The 19,423-nt window shown below is 26.9% G+C and overlaps 2 protein-coding genes across 2 annotated transcripts; both read right to left on the bottom strand.

The window, feature by feature from the left end:
* Positions 1–663: 663 nt before the first annotated feature.
* LOC145836121 (serpin B6-like) lies at positions 664–5,421 on the bottom strand. Its single transcript, XM_082943929.1, has 7 exons — positions 5,305–5,421; positions 4,857–5,054; positions 4,455–4,635; positions 3,588–3,762; positions 2,777–2,951; positions 2,118–2,332; positions 664–1,310 (listed from the first exon to the last, which is right to left on the bottom strand). Exons 1-7 carry the CDS (start codon positions 5,333–5,335, stop codon positions 1,029–1,031), a joined length of 1,257 nt encoding a protein of 418 aa, XP_082800055.1. The 5' UTR covers positions 5,336–5,421; the 3' UTR covers positions 664–1,028.
* Positions 5,422–11,771: 6,350 nt separating this feature from the next.
* Positions 11,772–19,049, bottom strand: LOC145835907 (uncharacterized). Its single transcript, XM_082943661.1, has 5 exons — positions 18,782–19,049; positions 14,556–14,726; positions 13,789–14,009; positions 13,060–13,597; positions 11,772–12,748 (listed from the first exon to the last, which is right to left on the bottom strand). Exons 1-5 carry the CDS (start codon positions 19,021–19,023, stop codon positions 12,175–12,177), a joined length of 1,746 nt encoding a protein of 581 aa, XP_082799787.1. The 5' UTR covers positions 19,024–19,049; the 3' UTR covers positions 11,772–12,174.
* Between the last annotated feature and the right edge of the window lie 374 nt (positions 19,050–19,423).

Below are 19,423 nucleotides of genomic sequence, written 5' to 3'. Positions count from 1 at the left end.
AGTCTTATGTAGCTCCAACGGTTCACAGCTAAATAGAATGTGTTCAGAACCTAGTTATTGTTTAGCTTAATATGAAGAGGAATTAACTTTCTTACTTTTGACTTAACAAATATGTTTAAATTTAAATGAGCTTATTTTATTTATGAAACTGACATTATTGTACTTGAAAATGCTAAAAGTAGTTGTATTTATCTCAGCAAGCGTGATAATAGTTTGAAAAAAAAATACACTAGCATAGGTGTTATCCAGCTTTAAATTAGCAGCCGAATATAAATTTATTTTCAAAACGTATTTAAACTCTAACTACATAAGTAAAACCTTATTCCCTTTAGTATTCTTAAAGATTTATTCAGTATTTTTTTTATCATTGTCTTACAGCTATAACTACAACTTTGTTGTATTTAGATCTTTTGTTGAACTTGTTTACTCTTAATAATCAAAAATAGACTTTTAAGAAAATATTGTGATCTAAATAAGTAGAACCACCTCAAACTATGGCATTTATTTTTTGTACAAACATTAGTTTTATTTCCAATTCACTTTTTAAACTATATAACACTTTAAAAGACATATTAAATTATTATATTCTTTAATTATTAAATGTTCTAAACTGCATAAATCTAATTCTATATTGATAAATCCTAATCAAAAAATAAGTTGACCCACCAAGTTTCAAACTTTATTTAAAACAATTGTTAAAAAAAATGCAATAAAAATAAAGACAAGGCATTTTAAAACGTATAGCAAAATAACAATGTTATCGACTGGTTTTCAAAAATCTCAAGAATGTATTTTAAAGTTTTTTATTTGGAAAATTTCTATTATTGAATTGTGTGCGTGGTTTTTCATAAAAAAAAACGTTTATTTCAATTACCACGTAAAAAACATATGCTAAGACCTTTTGAAACCAAACACATAAACGTCATTTATGATTGCATAATTATAAAAGTACTTTGCACACAACTTGATCTTTAAGTGACGCAAAATCAGAACCAACAAATCAACAAAGCAAAAACAATAGAAACTCTTTACGGGTTGACGACTCTCCCGATGAACAGAATCGCACCCGTCTCGACGTTTTTCACGAAGAAGACGAACGGCTTGTTAATTGTTACATTCTCCCCGTTGTAGAAACTCCTCTGCATGAACAGGAAGGCGGTCGCCGCGCTGGCCTCCACCCCGTTCCGGTTCAGGTTGAAGGTGGCCTTGTGGAAGACGTCAGACACGAAGATGGGTTCCCTCATGATCCCGGAGAAGTCGGCTTGCTGCCCGTCGAACGCCTTGTTGATCCCCATCGACTTCAGGTGGTCCTGGTGAGTATAAAAAAATTGTTAGAATTTGTTTTAATTTTTTTTTTGTTTTGGATAAGGTTATAATTGCAATGGGAATAAAGTTTTATTTGAATATTAAACAAGACAAATTTCATTGTTTTTTTATTTCTAAGTACTTTCAACTAAGGCTTATCAACGTAGTATCTTGGAAGCAAAGTTGAAAAAAAAAACTGTACTTTATGATAAGTAAAACAACTATAAAAATTAGTTTACAAATAATGTTTTTTTCAGAAAATAATTTATTTTGTGCATTTGATAAAACTTATTTACAGATATGTTGTTTTTTAATTTTAGACAACGTTAGAGATTTTGCGACGGAAATTAAGTTTTTATAAAACATTAAACAATACACATTTTATTTTTTTTAGCTATTAAGTACTTTAAAATATTTTTCTACTTATCAGTACAACATCTTGGAACTAAAATTTAAAAAATTACTTAGTTACTAAATTAAAATGAGCTTTAAAAAACAACTAAAAAAAAACAGTTTGAAGCATAAAAAACTGCGATAAGTCATTAGTAAACATAACTTTTTTTTTATCTTAGACAAGAACCTAATTTTGGAAACAGAAACAAAGTTGAAATAACATCAAAATATTTACCAACTTACAAAATCTCGGAAGTTAAGTTTTAAAATTTACTTAGCTACTTAATTAAAATTAGCTTAAAAATAAACAGTTTAAAACATAAAAACTGTAAAACTTATTAGTAAACATAATGTTTTTTTTTATCTTAGACAGCAACCTATTTTTGGAAACACAAACAAAGTTAAAAAATAATATCAACCTGCAAATTCTCGTAGTCGAACTCGATGTCGAACTTTGGCATCTTCACCACACACATTTCGAAGCTGTCCGAGTACGCGCTGTTGGAGTACTGCTCATCTGATGGGTGCATTCGCTCGACCGTGTCGAACATTTTCCTGTATCCCGATTGGTCGTCGAACTCGGAGAAGTCCCCGGCCGTGTTGGGGATGGCCATGGCGAAGATCAGGCTTTTGTCTGAAATTAAATTTGTGTTTGTGAATTTTTGTATTCGTTTATAATTTAAAGGGTTCTGTTCAACTGTTACTTAAAATATAAAAAAAAAATTAATAAGTTGTCATAGATTTGCTTTATTTGTTTTACAAGTTTACAATAATAGAAAATTGTTTTCAAAACATGATAGTTTGTATTTACAAATAGTCAAAAGTATAAATTATATTACAGTTACTACTAAATTTAATCAGCTTAAAATTTTAAACAAAAATTGTACAAATAAAAATTATTTTAAAAACTGTAAAAACGTATGCTAAAACTAAAATGATAAAAAAAACTTATATGGCTTAATGAGCTTGCTTTTAAAATTCAACTTATTGCAGCTGCATCATGTAGATTTATTTAAATTTATTATTTCTTAAGCAGCAGAAAAAAATATCAACATATCAAATAAAAAGACATTTTTACCTTCAAACGGCATGGTGACGACTTCTGCTGACGTCATAAGGTTCGTCACGCCCCTGAACGACGTAGATTTGCAGGAGCACCTCGATGACGTCATCATCATGACTTTGTTGAAGCTGTTGGGAGAAACTTCGAATTTTCCCAACTTCGGTTCGTCAAACTTTTTCGTCCATGAGACCTGATATTAAAAAAAATAAACATACAGATTTTTATTTTAATGAATTTAACAAAAACACTTTGTTTTATGTTAATAAGTCTTATTTAGTATCTTAATTGTCCAGACAAACTTTTTACTTTGCTTATTACAGATTAAAAAAACGTTATGTATAATTGCGATTATTTTTCATTAAAATATTTAACAATATAATTTTTACTTATTTGATGCTAGGTGGTAAACAAACGACGTAAATTAAATTAGTTGTAGGTGAGTTAGATCCACTGGTAATTATTAGCCTAATTTTCAAATTGATATACCAAGTTTTACAGTGTTATTTTGTCAAAAGAATTCAAATTATTTTCACTATTACTCCTAACGAATTTAAGGTATTTTTTTTAATTTTGCTAAAGGCTTTTTATCAAACTTGCTTGTTTAAAAATAACATATATAATTTCTTATCTTATCTTATTTGAAACGATTTCATTAAAAAACTCCTTCTTGTTTGAAAACAAAATGTTTCTTTATAATTTTAAAGAGCATTTGCTCCATTTATTAAGTTTAAATAGTGAGATTTTCTATAGTTTGTACTTCATCTATACAAAGCAATAGTATCATAAAGTTGAAAAATTGTATGAAAATTAATTACAACTGAAATACCTTCAAAGCCAATGCATTAGCAATAACCAGTTTCGTCATTGTGTCAATTGCCCCGTCTGGTATTAAATTTTTCACTTTTTCATTTGTGTTTTCGCTCACCCAATTATTTACTATTTTTGTCGCACTTTTTGGCTGATGTTGAAAGTCAAGTCTTTTAGCGCTCGGATGGCCAAAACTGAGATGTTAGAAAATTATTTATTAAAAAGTTATTGTTATAAATAAAAAATGAAAATATAAAAAGTCATATTTTTTTACATAAGCAAAAGTTTTGTTTTTTGTGCACCAGGCTCTTCGACCGAATATTTTGAGAATTTGTTTTATTATTTAATCAACAATAATATATCCGTACAGTTCTTTGTATAATCCTTGACTTAAAACTAATGGTATAGTGTTAATGAATATTTTTAAATTGTTATTTGCTTAACCATCATTGAAAGTGTATTAGCTTAATTTTTTTTTTGCTTACCATTATGGTAAGCAAAAATGGTTTTAAAAACTAGAGTTTTAGAGTTTTAAAAACTAGTTTGTAAAAAAAAAGTTATATAAGTTTTTTGTTTATGTTATTACTAATACTTGTAGAAAGTGAATTTTTTATTGTTTTAATTTTTTTTTATTGGTTATAATTTTTTTAGAGAACAACCTTTTTAACCTCTTTAATGTTTAATATGTAAGAATTTTTTTCTTGACCTAGTACTTTGAAAACAGTTTTTAATAAAAAAATACATAAGTATGTAGGCTGAACTGTAAGTTAGGCACAATTACTTATACCACCAATTAAAGGCTTACCGCATGACTAATATCTGTACTCATGTGTAAACTAGTTTAATTAAATAAAATACAAAATAAAGCTTTTAAATTGTCACTCACAAATAAAGCAAGTTTTGGTAGTCTTCTTCAATTGTCGCATTTAAGTCGAGGAAAACTCTTTGGGCGAAGCTCAGCGATTTGCTTTTGAAAGTCTGTCTCGAAAACAGAACCATCGGGTAGGAGACTATTTTCGGCAAGTGCATTGCGTTTTTTATTTCCTGGTAGGTTTCTGATTTTGCTCCTAATTAAAATTTACAAAATAGTAAGAAATTATAGTGCTGAAATTTATTTATTAACAAACTTGCCCTAAGTTATTATAATACTTTAAGTACTTTTTTTACAATCACTGCTTTAGCTAATGGCCGGGTCTTCAAAATAAAATTTTATACAACCGTAAACAAATTAAAGAGTTAAAAACAACAAACGATTTCGGAACAACTTATAACAAACAATATTTGTTACCTTTTCCTACCATGGCCAGGGCAGTGAAAAGGGACATAGGAGAGACGACCAAGTTTTTGTTCGCATTGTTATCTCTCACCATCCTCGAAACGATGTCGGCCGTGAAAGACTCCAAACCTTCCTTGATCACATTCGTGCTTCTCTGGTGACTGGCGTGGTTTCCACGAGAAACGTCACAGACCAATGAAGCAATGAAAGCTGTAGAACAAACTGTGATAATTTCAAGCTTGCTTCCAAACTTGCAGAAAAAAGTTTTTGAGTTTTTAAAATATGTTTCAAAAGCTTAAAAACTAGTTTGAAAAAGCCATTTTAGTGAAAAAGAATTTCCTCTTTTAGAATTCTTCAGCTGCGTCAAACCTCTTATTCAACTAAAACACGTTCTTAACAATCATAACAGAATATATAATCAAAAAATTTAAAAACAAAAACTCATAAAACAAATACTCACCAGATAAAAACAGCGCAGTTAAACGTGCCATGGTATTTTGAGTAAAGCGGAAACAAAGCTAAATTTTTTTTAGCTTCAAACTTTTTTTTCTCTTTTGAAAAAACTCAAGTGAACGACCTTTATATGCGACTGAAATTTTATGAAACAGCTGATATAGCCCGGAGGTGTTGAGCTAAAACACAAGAAAAATGTTGTATTCAAATATACTGCGTATGATTTTTTGATGTATAATAGGTATATGGTAAGTAATACTTGAAAGGATTGAGAATTATAATACTAAGAACGTAAAAAATACCATAAAAAAATTTCGAACTATTATTCATAAGTTAAAGTATTTGACATAAGTGCATTTAAATACACTTGCGCATACTTTTCTTCTGAATAATACGCGTATGGTAACAAATACTTTAAAAAGTTGAGAAATAATAATAAAAAGAATGTAGACCTACTATAAAACAAAGTTTTATAAAATACTTCACATAAACTGAAGGTTTAAATTGTTTGTTAACTTAATATTAAAAAACAAGCAAGATGATGTTTTTTAAGTTCGTTTTTTAGCACTTTTTAAATTCAATTTATAAAAACAATTTTTTTTTATACTTAACAATGAACAGCTTACCATAATTTATGTATAAAAATAAAACAACTACATATACATTAATATTGAACTTGTTTCAATTGAACACACTAGTGTTTTAGTAAAACTAAATACCTTAACTAAACACAACAAATCTTAAAAACTTAATAAACAGTAACAAGTATATAAAATATATAATATATAAAATAATAGCAGTTTGATAAATTTAAACTTAATTTAGGTTCGTAGTTAATATTCTTTACTATGAATTAAATAACTATAGTAAACTATTTATGACACTAAAAAAACTTTGAAAACATCAAACTAAAAAAAATGTAATAAAATCAAAATAATGTTTGTTTATTTTAGTCTAAATACTCATTTTCCCTTAATTGTTTGTGTTGCTTGTGTCTGCCTTTGTAGGGCTTATGTTTGTTTAACTTGTACAGAATGGCTTTATTTGTCACTTTTAATTATTTTAATTTTTTTTGTGATACTCTTTTAAAAGTTTTCGCATTTTTAGTATCTTGCACCAAGTTAGTTTGAAACTTTCTAATCTATATACATAAAAAAACTAAAACTTGTTTAACAAACACATCGATATTTTTTCTTCTAGAACTTTTGAAATTTAAAAATGAACAAACCACAAACGGTTTTTAGTTGTAGAGACAGCTAATACTTATGACACATGAGCGTACTTGTTAACACTTCAAACTTCTGTTAATAGCTAAAAAGCGCTGTGTAGTAAGTACGTTAAAGGAGTGAGAAATACTGATTCAAAGAATGTAAAGGCATAAAAAAATCAAAAGCTGGTTAAAAAATATAGTTCAATTTTTTAGAGGTTCAATATAAAAAATGATTTCAACAACAATTTACACCGATTTTAGTGAAAGTAGTTAAAAAAAATTGCTTTACTAATTAGCTCATCAAGTTTAATTCCTCTTAGTTGTTTGTTGTTAGTATATTATAATGTCTTTTCCAACTAAACAGCTTAACAGATTAGAAAAAATGCAGATAAAACTAACATGTTAAAACTTGCTAAGTTTCAAAGATTTTTAAAAGTTTTTAGTTAGTTTCCTTAATTATATTCATGTAAGTGTCTTTCAGTTTAAGTGGCTTAGGTTTTAATGCCTAGGTCCTTCGTTTGACAATAAACTTCAATAATAATAATAATAATAATAGCTCAAGAAAAAATTATAGTTAACCTTTTCGTAGTAACTTCAAACAAACTTCAAACTTGAAGTGTATTTTACTTACTTTCTTCAATTTGTCTTGTTTATTTCTTTGTGTCTTGTTTTATTTGTTAAACCGATTGTACTCTTTGTTGTTTTTGTGTCATATTTAATTACAATAGAATGGTTCAAATTAGTTCTTTTAATAATCATAATACCTCTGAACAATGTTTTCGGCTTTAATAGTATGTTAAAGCAAAGTGCATTTTAATTTTAGACTAAAATAAATCTAAAGAAACCGCTAACTGGTACGAGTTCATTCAAGTAGGTTGCTTAAATTTTGAACAAATATTTTTACTTTTCGTTTAGTTAAACACTTCGCAAACAATGGAATTTGCAATAATTCTCAGTTGTTAATCATTGATTTTTGAGACACTTTTAAAGTGAAACAAAACAGTTGAAGTTTTTGAGAGCTGGTAATTTTAGATATAAAAACAACTTCAATGCAAATACCAATTAAATAAAAAGTTTAGCTTAAAGAGATAAATGCGTTTAAGTATATACAGCTAATCTTATAGCTTTTCATACATTAGGATTACTAAATTGAATCTAAAACGTTGCTAGCATTTGTGAATTTCAAATGTTGGTTTCTAAAAATAACAAAACTGTTAGAAAAAGTTTACTGTATACAAAATATAACACTTTTAAAGAAAAAGCAAATTCTACTAGAAAGTATCTAAAGTTGCAGAAATGCTTATAATATAAGAACTTTATCACATTTGACAACATTCAAAATTTTAGTCAAAAAAATAGCTTTAATGTGGCAAAATTTCGTAAAAACTGTCAAAAGCTATGCTGTATACTATGAAAATAATTTCAAATTAATTTCAAAATCAATTGATTGATAAAACTTCTTTTTAAAACAATCTGTCATCACTTATTAAAAAATCATATAAGTTTAATTAGAATAGATAAATGAGTGTTTTAGTTAAAACAAGGTCTTTATTTGCTGTGTGTACTTTTTAAATTTTTACTTTTAAAAATGTTCTTTTAGTTACTTACACACTTATTCTTAAATATAAATTAAATTTCAATTTTAAATCTACTTAAAGATTTTTTAAGTTTGCTTTGAGTTTGTTTTTTATTAAACTTTCTTTTAAAGTATAAAAATGCGTTTATAGAAAAAACTATAATGTTACCACTAGTTTTGTACAACCTCATCTAAAACCAATACAATTATATTTTAAAACTTTACAAAATTATATTACGAGCACATAAGTTATTAAATATTTGTGTATGGTTTTTTTTATTGAAAATATTTAAACAATCTTTTGAGTTACAGTATTGTTATTTTTTTGTATCTTTTATCAACTTCTTTACAAAATCATTTCTAAACAAGTATTTATCTTTCTCTTGCAATATACTCTAAAACATAGTAAAAATGTAAAAATAAATCCTTTATTTTCATTAGGTAAGTTGTTCTAATATTATTCTGTTAACATAAAGAGATGCAAACTAAAATTTAATAATAATTATAATGATCAAATAGTGCGGTCAGTGCCAACACACATTTTTTAGAGCATTAATCTCAAATGTTTAATTAAGCGGTATGATACTTGAAATATAAAGAACACGTTAACTTACTTGGTTCTTTATATTTCAAGTATCATACCTTTTAAGTAAAGTCAAGGTCTAGTTAAAAAGTCCGAAATTATACAGTAGGTTTGAAATACTATGGTTCAAACTAAGGGCTATAATTTGAAAACTGAATATTTTTGAAAAGTTGGTATTGTGCGTGCTGTGTTGTAATTTTGCCTTATTTCAATAGAACTAAAATTTAATTAAATAAACGGTCTCTTTATTTAACACTATCTTTTTCACGCAATAATAATTTATTTTTTTGATCACTTTGACGATTTAAATAAACTAAAATTACAGTTTGAAAGTTTTTTGTTGCCCAAATAAGTTTTTTATTTGTGTAACATGTAGTTAAAAGTCGTATAAATGTTATTCGTTCGTGCTCATTTAATTTATACCTACCAAATTTAACACTTTTGTAAATTTAACAAGTACAATTTGTGATTTAAAAATTTTTAAAACTACTAAAAACTAGCAGTTTTAATTAGTCAATTTTAAACTTTTTTGTCTTGGTTTTTTTAGTTTTGCATTAAAAAATTGGTTGTAAGAAAAAAAAAGTTTCTACTTTTGAATCACATATAAGATTTTAGATGTTTCACTAGCTAGAAAAAAAAACTTTACAGACTAAAAACGAAACAAAAAGTATAAGAATTAATTTATTTAACTATGATTAAAACTAGACTAAGTTTTAAACAATAAGTAATTGTAAACGTTGTATCTTTTACAGATGTTTTCTTTTTGAAAACTATTAAAGTTTGATTTAAATAAGATTCTTTACTTAAAAAACTATGTTAACTAAATTTAACTTTAATAGTTTTTGTTGACTTAGATTAACTTTTTGTATCACTTTTGAAGACTTGTAACATTACAAAAAATTGAGTAAAGTTTAAAAGGTTTTTTGAGTAAAACACTGTTAAACAGTAAATAATACATTAATCAATAATTTATTGTTTGTTTATGCAAACTAAGTAAAATGTTGTTCATACTTATGCTAAACTAAAAAAAACTCGTTATGGATATTTATCAAGTAAAAGACTAAAAAGAAAAAAATATGCCATATGTCGTTTTCAAATAAAAACAAACTTCTTAGAGTAAACCTGACCAGTTATTAATAAACTTCTACTGACTATTCTCATAGATTTTTGTTAGTTTCAAATTGATTCATCAAGTTTCTAACACTACCATCATATTTTTGCTCAATTTAAAATTTATTGTCGACTACGACTGCTAATTTACAGAAGACACACTTTTGGTAATAACGTTCATATTAATTAGTGTAAGAGAAAACAATATATGTAGTTGTTTAACTTCCAAAGATTCGGTTTAGTCTGGTGGACTATCAAAGACCAGACTTTTTACTATACGCTTCTGGTGCAAGTGGGTAGACTGTTTAATGGTAAGATCTAGGAAACTGCAGCAATAAGTTTTACCATTATTATTCAGACTCATTACTCATATAGTTAATATTCATTTATTAAAGGCTACTTTAGAAAATCAAGATACAACAAACGAGTGATACCCTTTGTTATAGAGAAAACAATTTACACATCAGTATTTTTAAAGCTATACTTGAAATGTGCCAAAAATCCAATTAAAAAGTTGCAAATAATTCAAGTTTAAATGAAAGATGTTTATAGCAGACAATAGATTACAATGAAAGTGGTAATTGTTTGACTTTAAACCAAAAAACTTACAAGAACTAAATACTGTTTAAATAAAAACTTTATCATTGAAAAAAAAAAGCTAATATGCGATTCTTAACGAAGAAAACATAAGTACTGTTCATGTTCTTAAAACTACTTATGTTGGCGTTTTTCTGAGGCTAAAAATAATAGAATTGTTGTGTAATTAGTCTGTTGCTACTTTTGACACTTAATGCATCAGCTATACTTACAAATGAACAGTTTTGTAAAGTACGACTCTAAAAAATAAAATAAACATACTTGCATTTTCATTGCAAAAGTGTTTTAGAAATGCTATAAATAGAGAAGCTAAATTTATGACGACTTATTTTTTAAGTTCAATTATTGTAGGCACGTAAATGGAAGTTCGTTGGAAATTTTGCAATGTAGCAATTAGAATTGAACTATGACTAATACATGATCACTTCTATGATATAAACTTTTAGCAACAATTGTACTTCAAACTCTTTATTGTTAACAAAGTTTATATTACATAAAACTATAAAGTTTTGAATTATTAAACATTTAAGTTTTGTTTTTTTTCAAAGTGTATTATAAACAGCTTTAATTTTTATACTTAGTTCTTTTTAGAGTATAATAATACATTGTATTATACAACACCTTAAGAAGTTCCTTTTTAATTACAAGTTTTTCTGTTTTTAAGCTTTAAATACTTTTTGTATGTAGATAAACACCTTTTAGAATAGTTTGATAATAGAAGTTCGTTGCATATTTTATCTCAATACTTGTTTATACAGCTAAAAACGTTTATTTTTAAAATAAATAAGCTTATCTTACTAAACTCATATGAGAGTATTTCATAGAATTTTTTCCATAAACATTTTCTAAACATCATAAGTATTTTTAGTTTTTCGTTGATATTTAGAAATGAAAGAGATTTTTTCAATACCTATAAATTAAAGTTTATAAATTTTCAATAAAGTCACTAAGTTATAACTAAGCATTATAAATTTGATAATAAAAGGCTTCAACTTATCGGTGTTTTAAGTTATTATAGTTAGTTTTGATTGAACGTAATAATGGGTGAAAATATCATTAAAAAAGTGTTTTTTATATTTGAAGTCTGTTAAGTATTGAATGTTGTTGAAAATAAATTTTAAATTTGAAACTATTGACTGCGTTTTCTCAAAGCTTATTAAAAATAAAACTTTATGTAAATTGTTATTTCATTATTCTACTATTAATTAAACAAAATTAACTACTATGATAATAACAAAAGGAATAACTTTTTTTCAACTAGTACAATAAACTATAAAGTTTCGAAAAACTCTTGTTGACTACATAACTTTTATTATGTTAAAAATACACTTTTGTACCATAAAGAATGATATCTAAAACTATTAAGAGCTATATTAGAAATAACAGTGTTATTTTTGAAATTTCTTAATAAAAAAAGAACATAAGTGTAGATTTTAGTTTGTAAACTGATCATAGTTGTTTTAACTTAAAAAACAATTTATAACAATATAACTAAATTGTAAATTTAGGTTCTCTTAAAAAATTTTTAATAATTTATTCAAGTCATTTTACTAAAACAACAAAAGGAATCTAAAAGCTACAAAAAGCAAAATACAAAAACATAATAAAATTTTAACTATAATCGACGGATTTACAGGTAAAAATTTAGCCTAAAAATAGTTATGATTATTAATACTTTACAGTTACTTTTTAAAATAATTACTAGTAAATATAATGTTTGTACTTAAGCCTACCCACGTTTGATTTTTATAACCACATGGTCAGATAATCAAGTTCTGTGTGAGACTCGATATCGTAATATCTAGTTGTTGTTATCATGGTCTGAATGATCGCCTTTACTTTTGTCAACATCATGATCTTCTTGATTGGAGTGTTCATGGTTCAAATCTTCACTTTTTGACTTGTTTTCTAAATGATCATTTTCCTCATGATCATGGTGGTCAGGTTCTGGTTTTTCATCTTTAGAATGATCATGATGGTGGTCAGCTTCTGGTTTTTCATCCTCAGAATGATCATGGTGGTCATGTTCTGGTTTTTCATCATCATTCTGATGATGGTGGTCATGTTCTTCTTTTTCATCATCAGAATGATTATGGTGGTCATGTACTTTTTCATCCTCAGGATGATCATGGTGATCATGTTCTTCTTTTTCATGCTCAGAATGATCATGATGGTCATGCTGCTCTTTTTCATGCTCAGAATGGTCATGGTGGTCATGTTCTGGTTTTTCATCCTCAGGATGATCATGATGGTCATGATCTTCAGCTTCGTTTTCTTCATGCTTTTTATGATCATGATGATGATGATGGTGGCCATGATGAACTACTTTTTGTTTTGTACAAAAGAAAGTTTCGTACTCGCCTTCAGGTATGAATCTAATGAAAAATAGTCAGTTACAAGTTTAAGGCTATTAAATATATAAGAAACTTTTCTCAAGTTTTAGTTTAAGTTAAAAATACTGATGTAAAATCTTTAAAAATTACCTAAGTTTGACTAGAAGCACACTTTTTAAAGAAACTTTAATTAAAAATTAAATGTATAAAAAATTACTTTGAGTTAGTAACATTTCTAAAAAATTTTCAAACTAATCAATAAAGGACAAATTTTCGTACTTTACTACACACACTTAATAAGATACTTTTTCAACTTTATTTCCCCTCTAACACAACTGATAACCAAATCTTACCTCGGAAACTCTGTCGTAGCGTCTTCGAGTACGTACTTTTCCTTCTTGAATCCGTCCAAAGCCTCACGAAACTTCTCGTTGCAGTCGAACGGGTTGCCGGATATCCTCAGAGTCTGCAGCATCTTGTTGTGCTTGAACCAGCTCGGATCAACGTACTTCAAACTCATGCCGTGGAGACCGATGACTTCCAGGCTCTTCAAGTGTTTAAAAGTTTTCTTTGACAGCTTTTCAATGGGACTGTTGCTCAAATCCAAGACCTTCAGCTTTTTCAAGCTTCTCGAGTTTGGAAACTCGGAGTCTATTGCAGTCAGCTCCCTGCTGGTAGAAAGGTCCAGGGTCTCCAGGTTTTTGAGGCCCAGGAAGGCGGTGGAGAAGTTGGTTTTGCCGTTGGCGAACCCGGTGTCCCTCACGACGAGGTTTTTAACCGACTGCGGGAGGTTGTGCTTGTTCAGACTCGCGAAAACCGCGGACATGCCGGAAAAATCCGCCGTGTGTAAGTTCTTCAGGTAGGTTAGAACGGGCGGGGGTTTTGACAGGCCTGAAATGAAACATCATAATAAAGTTTATTTTAGACAAAGTGAGTGATGCTCTTTTTGTTTCTTAATAATATTATAAACACAATTTTATATAATGATGTTTCTAAAAGTTAATTAGCTAATTTTAACAGCACTTTGAAAATTTATTGTAATATCAATTTAATCATATACGTGTGGCCTTGCGTACACTTACCTCTCCAAACCAGGTGGTCTATGCTTTCGGGCAAGCGAGGGAACCTGTTGATCTCCATTCCGATCAGCGCCAGGTACTTCAAGTTCGGGTAGCCGACCAGGAACTCTAGGCTCTCGGGGTACGAGGTGAGCGCGTTGTCGTCCATTGTGAGGCGCTGCAGAGTCGTAATGTTTCGTATCGCGTGATCCACCTCCCAAAAACTGTTCCGAGCGAAGACCAACCTGCGAAATTTTAGTTGCACTTTAAAAATCACAAACAAACGGTCTTCTAACGTCTAAAAAATTACAGCTTTGTTATTTTTGTTTTTACACAGGTTCAAGATCAATGTTTATTTTTTCAATTTGTTAATGTTTTTTAATAACAGAGGTTAACAATACTGTTCCGAGCGAAGACCAACCTGTGAGATTTTTTAGTTGCAGTTTAAAACTCATACACAAACTTAATCACTTTGACTTTTCTACGGGTACAAGACCAATGTGTTTTTTAATTTGTTAATGTTTTTTAAGATTGCTTTTAAATTGAAAGACCCTTTTTTAGTAGCAGCAAAACTATTTTTGAGTAAGTTTACTGCAATCTTTATAACATTTTCATGATTTTTTATTTAAAAATTATTTTTAGTTTTAAAAGAGATAACTAAGTTAGACAACGCATGTAGTTTAAAACATACCAATGGCTAATACGTTAGTTAAAATCCATCTTACGATAACAAAACGAACAATCATAACTAGCATCGACTATAACCATGTAAAAGCATATCAGTTACTCACTCTTCGATGTTCAGATTGTCAAAGGTTCCATTTTCAATCAGGTTGCAAAGGGTGTTTATCATTTTCACGGTTTTCAGGTTGTCGAACCCTTCAAAAGTATCCTTCGGCAGTGTCCAATCAGTATCGTAATCGTAATCATCCACATACTCATACTCTCCGTAGTCAGTTGTTCTGAATATGTTTTTTCAAGTATTATAAATAATTTCAGTTCAAGTATTAATATAGAAATGTAAACTTTTTGTTTCTATATAAAAAAGACTACTTGAAAATATAAATTTGCCATAAAAAAAATTTCTGAACATTTATTTTTAAGTGTTATAAATAATTTCAATTAGGGTATTAAAAAAATTGCTTGAATATATAAACTTGTTAATCTCAATAAAAAGTAGTTCTTATTGTTTTTTTAAATGTAATACATGTTGTTTATTTAAAAAGAATTATAAAAGACAATAAAAGTTGTTGTAACAGTCTACCAAAGTCTTTATTTTAAGTGACTTAGAATATTAAATTTTGTTGGTTCGTTTCTTAAAGTTTTTTTATGTACCTCGGACTGAATTTCTAATCGCTTTAAAATAATAAAAACAAAATGTTATGGGAATCTTTGCTACAGTTATTTTCAGAAAAAAAAGTAATTTCAGTACAAAATGATTTAAATCATTCATTTACACTGTTACTTATTTTCTAAACTACCTTTCATTTATATTGATTGTTATTTAAATTTGTTTTAAGAAACTGTTTTGTCGTTTAAAATATTGTTGCAACAAAATCATTAACAAAAAAGTCAGCTAAGTACCTAGCTATTACTTAACATTGTAAAAACAAAAAACTAATACTCTTAATAGTTAATTATAGTTTCATTTAGAACAGTTTTCTATACTATTTTTTGTAGTTGCTAATGTATTGCAACATGTTTTTTTTTGTAAACAGTTGTTAAACATTAACAAAAAAGTATTTTTTATTAACACTGATGAAAGAACCGAATTATAGTTTCAAATCGTTTTTGTTGGTTATAAAACCTAAAGAACTTGTTATTCTATGTTTACTTGTAATTTGTAGTCATTAAAAAAGTATAACTTAAAGCTTTCATTGATGTTTAAATAATGGTTTATGTCGTATTTGTATTTATCGGCATTTATAAAGCTCATATTATCTCACATAAATACTGGTTTTTGACATCATAAATCAAGCACAGACAAGTTTTATGTTTTTAAAATTTTTATTTGTTACTATTACAAAGTTTATAAATATAAGTCCCAAGTTTTTTTTTCAAATACAATTTTCTAAATCTGAGTTTAAGTTTTAACTTTGAAGTATTATACTACATGCTCGTTACTGTGCGTTTTAAAATTTAAAAATTAAATTTAATGTGTAGAAACAAAAAAAAAGAGGCTTACGCTAAACAACATCTACAGTTTTCTACTAGTTCAAAGTCTCTTAAATACGTTTTTTAAATTAAAACCGAAGGTCTTAATTTACTAAAACAAGTTTAAATAATTTAATCATTACAACTTAATGATAGTGCAATTATTATCTGTCTTTAAAATTAGCTTCATTATTCTTTTTTTTTATTTCAAAACTCTTTTAAATTACCATAAACTTAAACAGCTAATGCATAAAACACTAGTAAACGTAAATTTTTCAAAATAAAGTTTTTTAATAGTATATCGTAACATTATTAAAGTATTTTTTGTTGTAAACTTTGTGCTTAAAAGATAGTAAAGCATTGTATTAATTACGTGCTAAATGACAAAAAAGGCTAACGTTACGCAACAATTACATTTTGATACATTTAAAATTTTAAACATTTATAAATATTATACCAAAAGTTAAACAAATGCACCATGTGTATATACTCACAACATTGCACATACAAAGTTACTATAAATATAGTTAAAATAAATAAAAAATCATGATGAAAATATTTATTTTACTAAAAGCATTAAAGAGTTACTTTTTTTAGTGTAAGAAATCCAAAAGAATTTTTTTTTTGATATCATAAATTGCTTACAATTTTTAGAAAAATGGGTTTTCTCTAGCGTTTACAAAACTTTGTTGATTTACAATCTTGAAAAGTATTAAGCAATGCATTTGCAGTTTTATATCCGAACAAAGATTAAACAAACATTTCATCACATATTTCTTCAAAACATTATTTGTTTTTTTACTTTTAACCTATAAGTAAAAATAAAATAACTTAAAAGAATAGCTGTTACTGAAATGGTTAATTGTAAAAACTAGAGTATTCAATTACGTTAAACTATAAAAATAAACTTTTCAATGTTCATAAATGAAACAAAACTCCAAAGTTGTTAAGTGGATAAAGTTTTTGAAATTTATCGTAAAACATTTTACTACTTCAAATAAAGAAATAAACGTAAGAAACGTGTTTAATAGTCTGATTCAAACTTTAAGTTTCGTAGATCGGCCTTCCTTTGAGCATGTTTGGGAATTAAAAACTTAAGCTTTTTATTTCAAGTAATTTAAATTAAGGGAAACTTGTTTAAAAAAACATATTGCTAAAATAGTCTGAGGTATTTAAAGTAAAGTACAATTTAAAAAATACAGAAGATTAAAAATTTTAGTAAACTATTGATTTTTTTATTTTTATTACCTTCTACTTCAAAATATTAAGCGACTGAAGTAATTTCTTATTTGTTTAATTTCTTTAAAAAAGTAGAAGTAAATTCTTAAAAATCAAAGTTTTGTTTTAAGGTTTACAATTTTAGTGCTTTAGAGTAAAAAAATATTATCTTAAAACAAATACTTGTCATTTAATTTTTTTTTGTTCTCAATCAACAATTTAAACAAACCATATTGACTTTAAAATCAATACACTCAACGATACAATAAAATAATTTACAACATGTCTATTTTTGTTTAAAAAAACGTTTAATTTTTTCATAATAGTACTTGTTACTCGCTTTTATTTTTAGTACTTTACAAAATAGAAATATTTTACTTATTTTATTAATTAAATCGATAAAACATGCTGGTTTCAAACAATCGTACTTTTACTTTCTCTTATTTTTAGATTTTTTTTCTTAAAACCAAACAATAAATCGCTTTAGTAAAACATGGCTGTTTATAATCAAACTAAAGGCGCGAAATGACTCAAAGGAAGTGTAACTTAACCGCACAAGTAATTTTATATCAAGTTTAGCTAAACTATAGCGTAAGTTTGTATGGTCAAAGTTTACCCTCTACTTAAGTAAAGCAAACCTTAATCAAAATAAAACATAATGAATAGCTAGTTAGGTTTTTCAGTATTAATTTAACTTTAAAGTATTTTGATATTATTTTTTAGAGTTTGGATTTTTATGCAATAGATTCAACATATGCAATTTTTTTTTTTAATGATTTTTTAGTTGACTAGAATTAATATACTTAACTCTTTCTAAGTTTATAAAAAAATAAAGAAAACTAGTTCATAAATTACACTACTTCTTTTATTATTTAAGATAATTAAAATATATTATTATAAAAAAATGTTTCACTTATTACTTCTAGATTTAAACGAAGTTAAAACAATAAAATTAATCTTCAATACGAAAAAATATTTGTTTTGTTTATACATTAATCATTAAATGTGAAATGCTCTAAATTTACTCCCAGATAAGATAAAAATATAAACACAATTTTCAGATAACATAGGTATAGAACTATGTTGTATCAATTAAATCTATTTTAAGCGATGAACAATAATTATAATTCTATTTTAACAAATCGAAATTAAATCAAATATACATTTAAATTTAAGTAGAATTTAAATCGTTTTGACAAATCAAAAATTAATTGTAAACTAGTATTGAGTCAAGTTAGCTTAGTTTTACCGTTTTCTTTTTTAATTTCAAAAGTTATTTTGGATATCATAATGCTTATCGTTAAAAAAAAAATATTTATTTATTAAAATTATATTTCATAACTTTGATACAAATGAAAAGTATGAAAGTACCTTAATTTGATCACTATGTATTTGTATGTTAACTTGTTTGAAAACAAACATGTTCTAATAACAAATATTAAACAATATAGATCGTGAAATAAAGTATTCTATTAGTATAAATAAATATTAAGATAAATATTAAGAATAAATGTTTAGAATAAATACTTTATTACAATATTAAATGGAAATAAGCTAAATAAACTATTTTTGGTAACATAAACTAAACCAAAAAGAAAATCGGCTTAGAGTTTTATATATATTAAAAAAAAAAAAATCAGCAAACCCTGTGATGATAATTTCGACTATTTTGTCCTTTTCTTCTTTCGACAGCATCTTCAGCTCGGTCAGGTTGCTAGTGGTGTATGACGTCACAGGCAAAATTCTCCCCACACCCTGGTCCCAGGTGCTCTGGGGACTCTGGTCGCGTTGGCCATTTTGGTCCTGCGAGAATATGAAGTAGCACGCAATTCCTGTTCCCGCCAAAAATCCCACCACCGCTAAGATGCCGAAAACTTTCTTCAGCATTTGTGTTTGTTTCTATTTTAAGCTGAAGTTTATTATCTGTTTGTTTAAACTATTCTTTGAAAACAGTTTTAAGGTAATGTTCAAAAAGTTTTATTTGGTATTAACTTTCAAGCAAAAAGGTAAATGCAGTTGTTTACTGCGCTTTAATGGATAAATATAAGTTTCTATTACGAACGTCTAAAGTTATAAAGCTTTTATAATTGTTAAGAGTCGTAATAGGTGCTAAGTTTCGAAGATACTCGCAAAAGTATTCCTAAACATGACTTAAAGCAAGTTTAGCAATTCGTTCTACAACCAGCTACAAAATGTTTATCATGTTAGTGAATTATACATGCACATCAGTTAGTAAATGAAATTTAGAATTATTTGTTTAAGAAAACAAAAATATTTTGTCAAAAAA

The sequence above is a fragment of the Thalia democratica genome, chromosome 5 (assembly GCF_965202585.1).
Source record: "Thalia democratica chromosome 5, ktThaDemo2.hap1.1, whole genome shotgun sequence".
Taxonomy (NCBI): Eukaryota; Metazoa; Chordata; class Thaliacea; order Salpida; family Salpidae; genus Thalia; species Thalia democratica.
This window is presented reverse-complemented; position numbering and strand designations above follow the sequence as displayed.

Coding starts and splice junctions, on each gene's coding strand:
- LOC145836121 (XM_082943929.1), bottom strand. CDS start 5,335: ATGGCACGTTTAACTGCGCTGTTTTTATCTG. Junction 4,636..4,856: donor CCTGGCCATGGTAGGAAAAG/GTAACAAATATT, acceptor AATTTTAATTAG/GAGCAAAATCAGAAACCTAC. Junction 2,333..2,776: donor CGTCACCATGCCGTTTGAAG/GTAAAAATGTCT, acceptor ATTTAATTTCAG/ACAAAAGCCTGATCTTCGCC.
- LOC145835907 (XM_082943661.1), bottom strand. CDS start 19,023: ATGCTGAAGAAAGTTTTCGGCATCTTAGCGGTGGTGGGATTTTTGGCG. Junction 13,598..13,788: donor AGACCACCTGGTTTGGAGAG/GTAAGTGTACGC, acceptor GTTTCATTTCAG/GCCTGTCAAAACCCCCGCCC. Junction 12,749..13,059: donor GCTACGACAGAGTTTCCGAG/GTAAGATTTGGT, acceptor ATTTTTCATTAG/ATTCATACCTGAAGGCGAGT.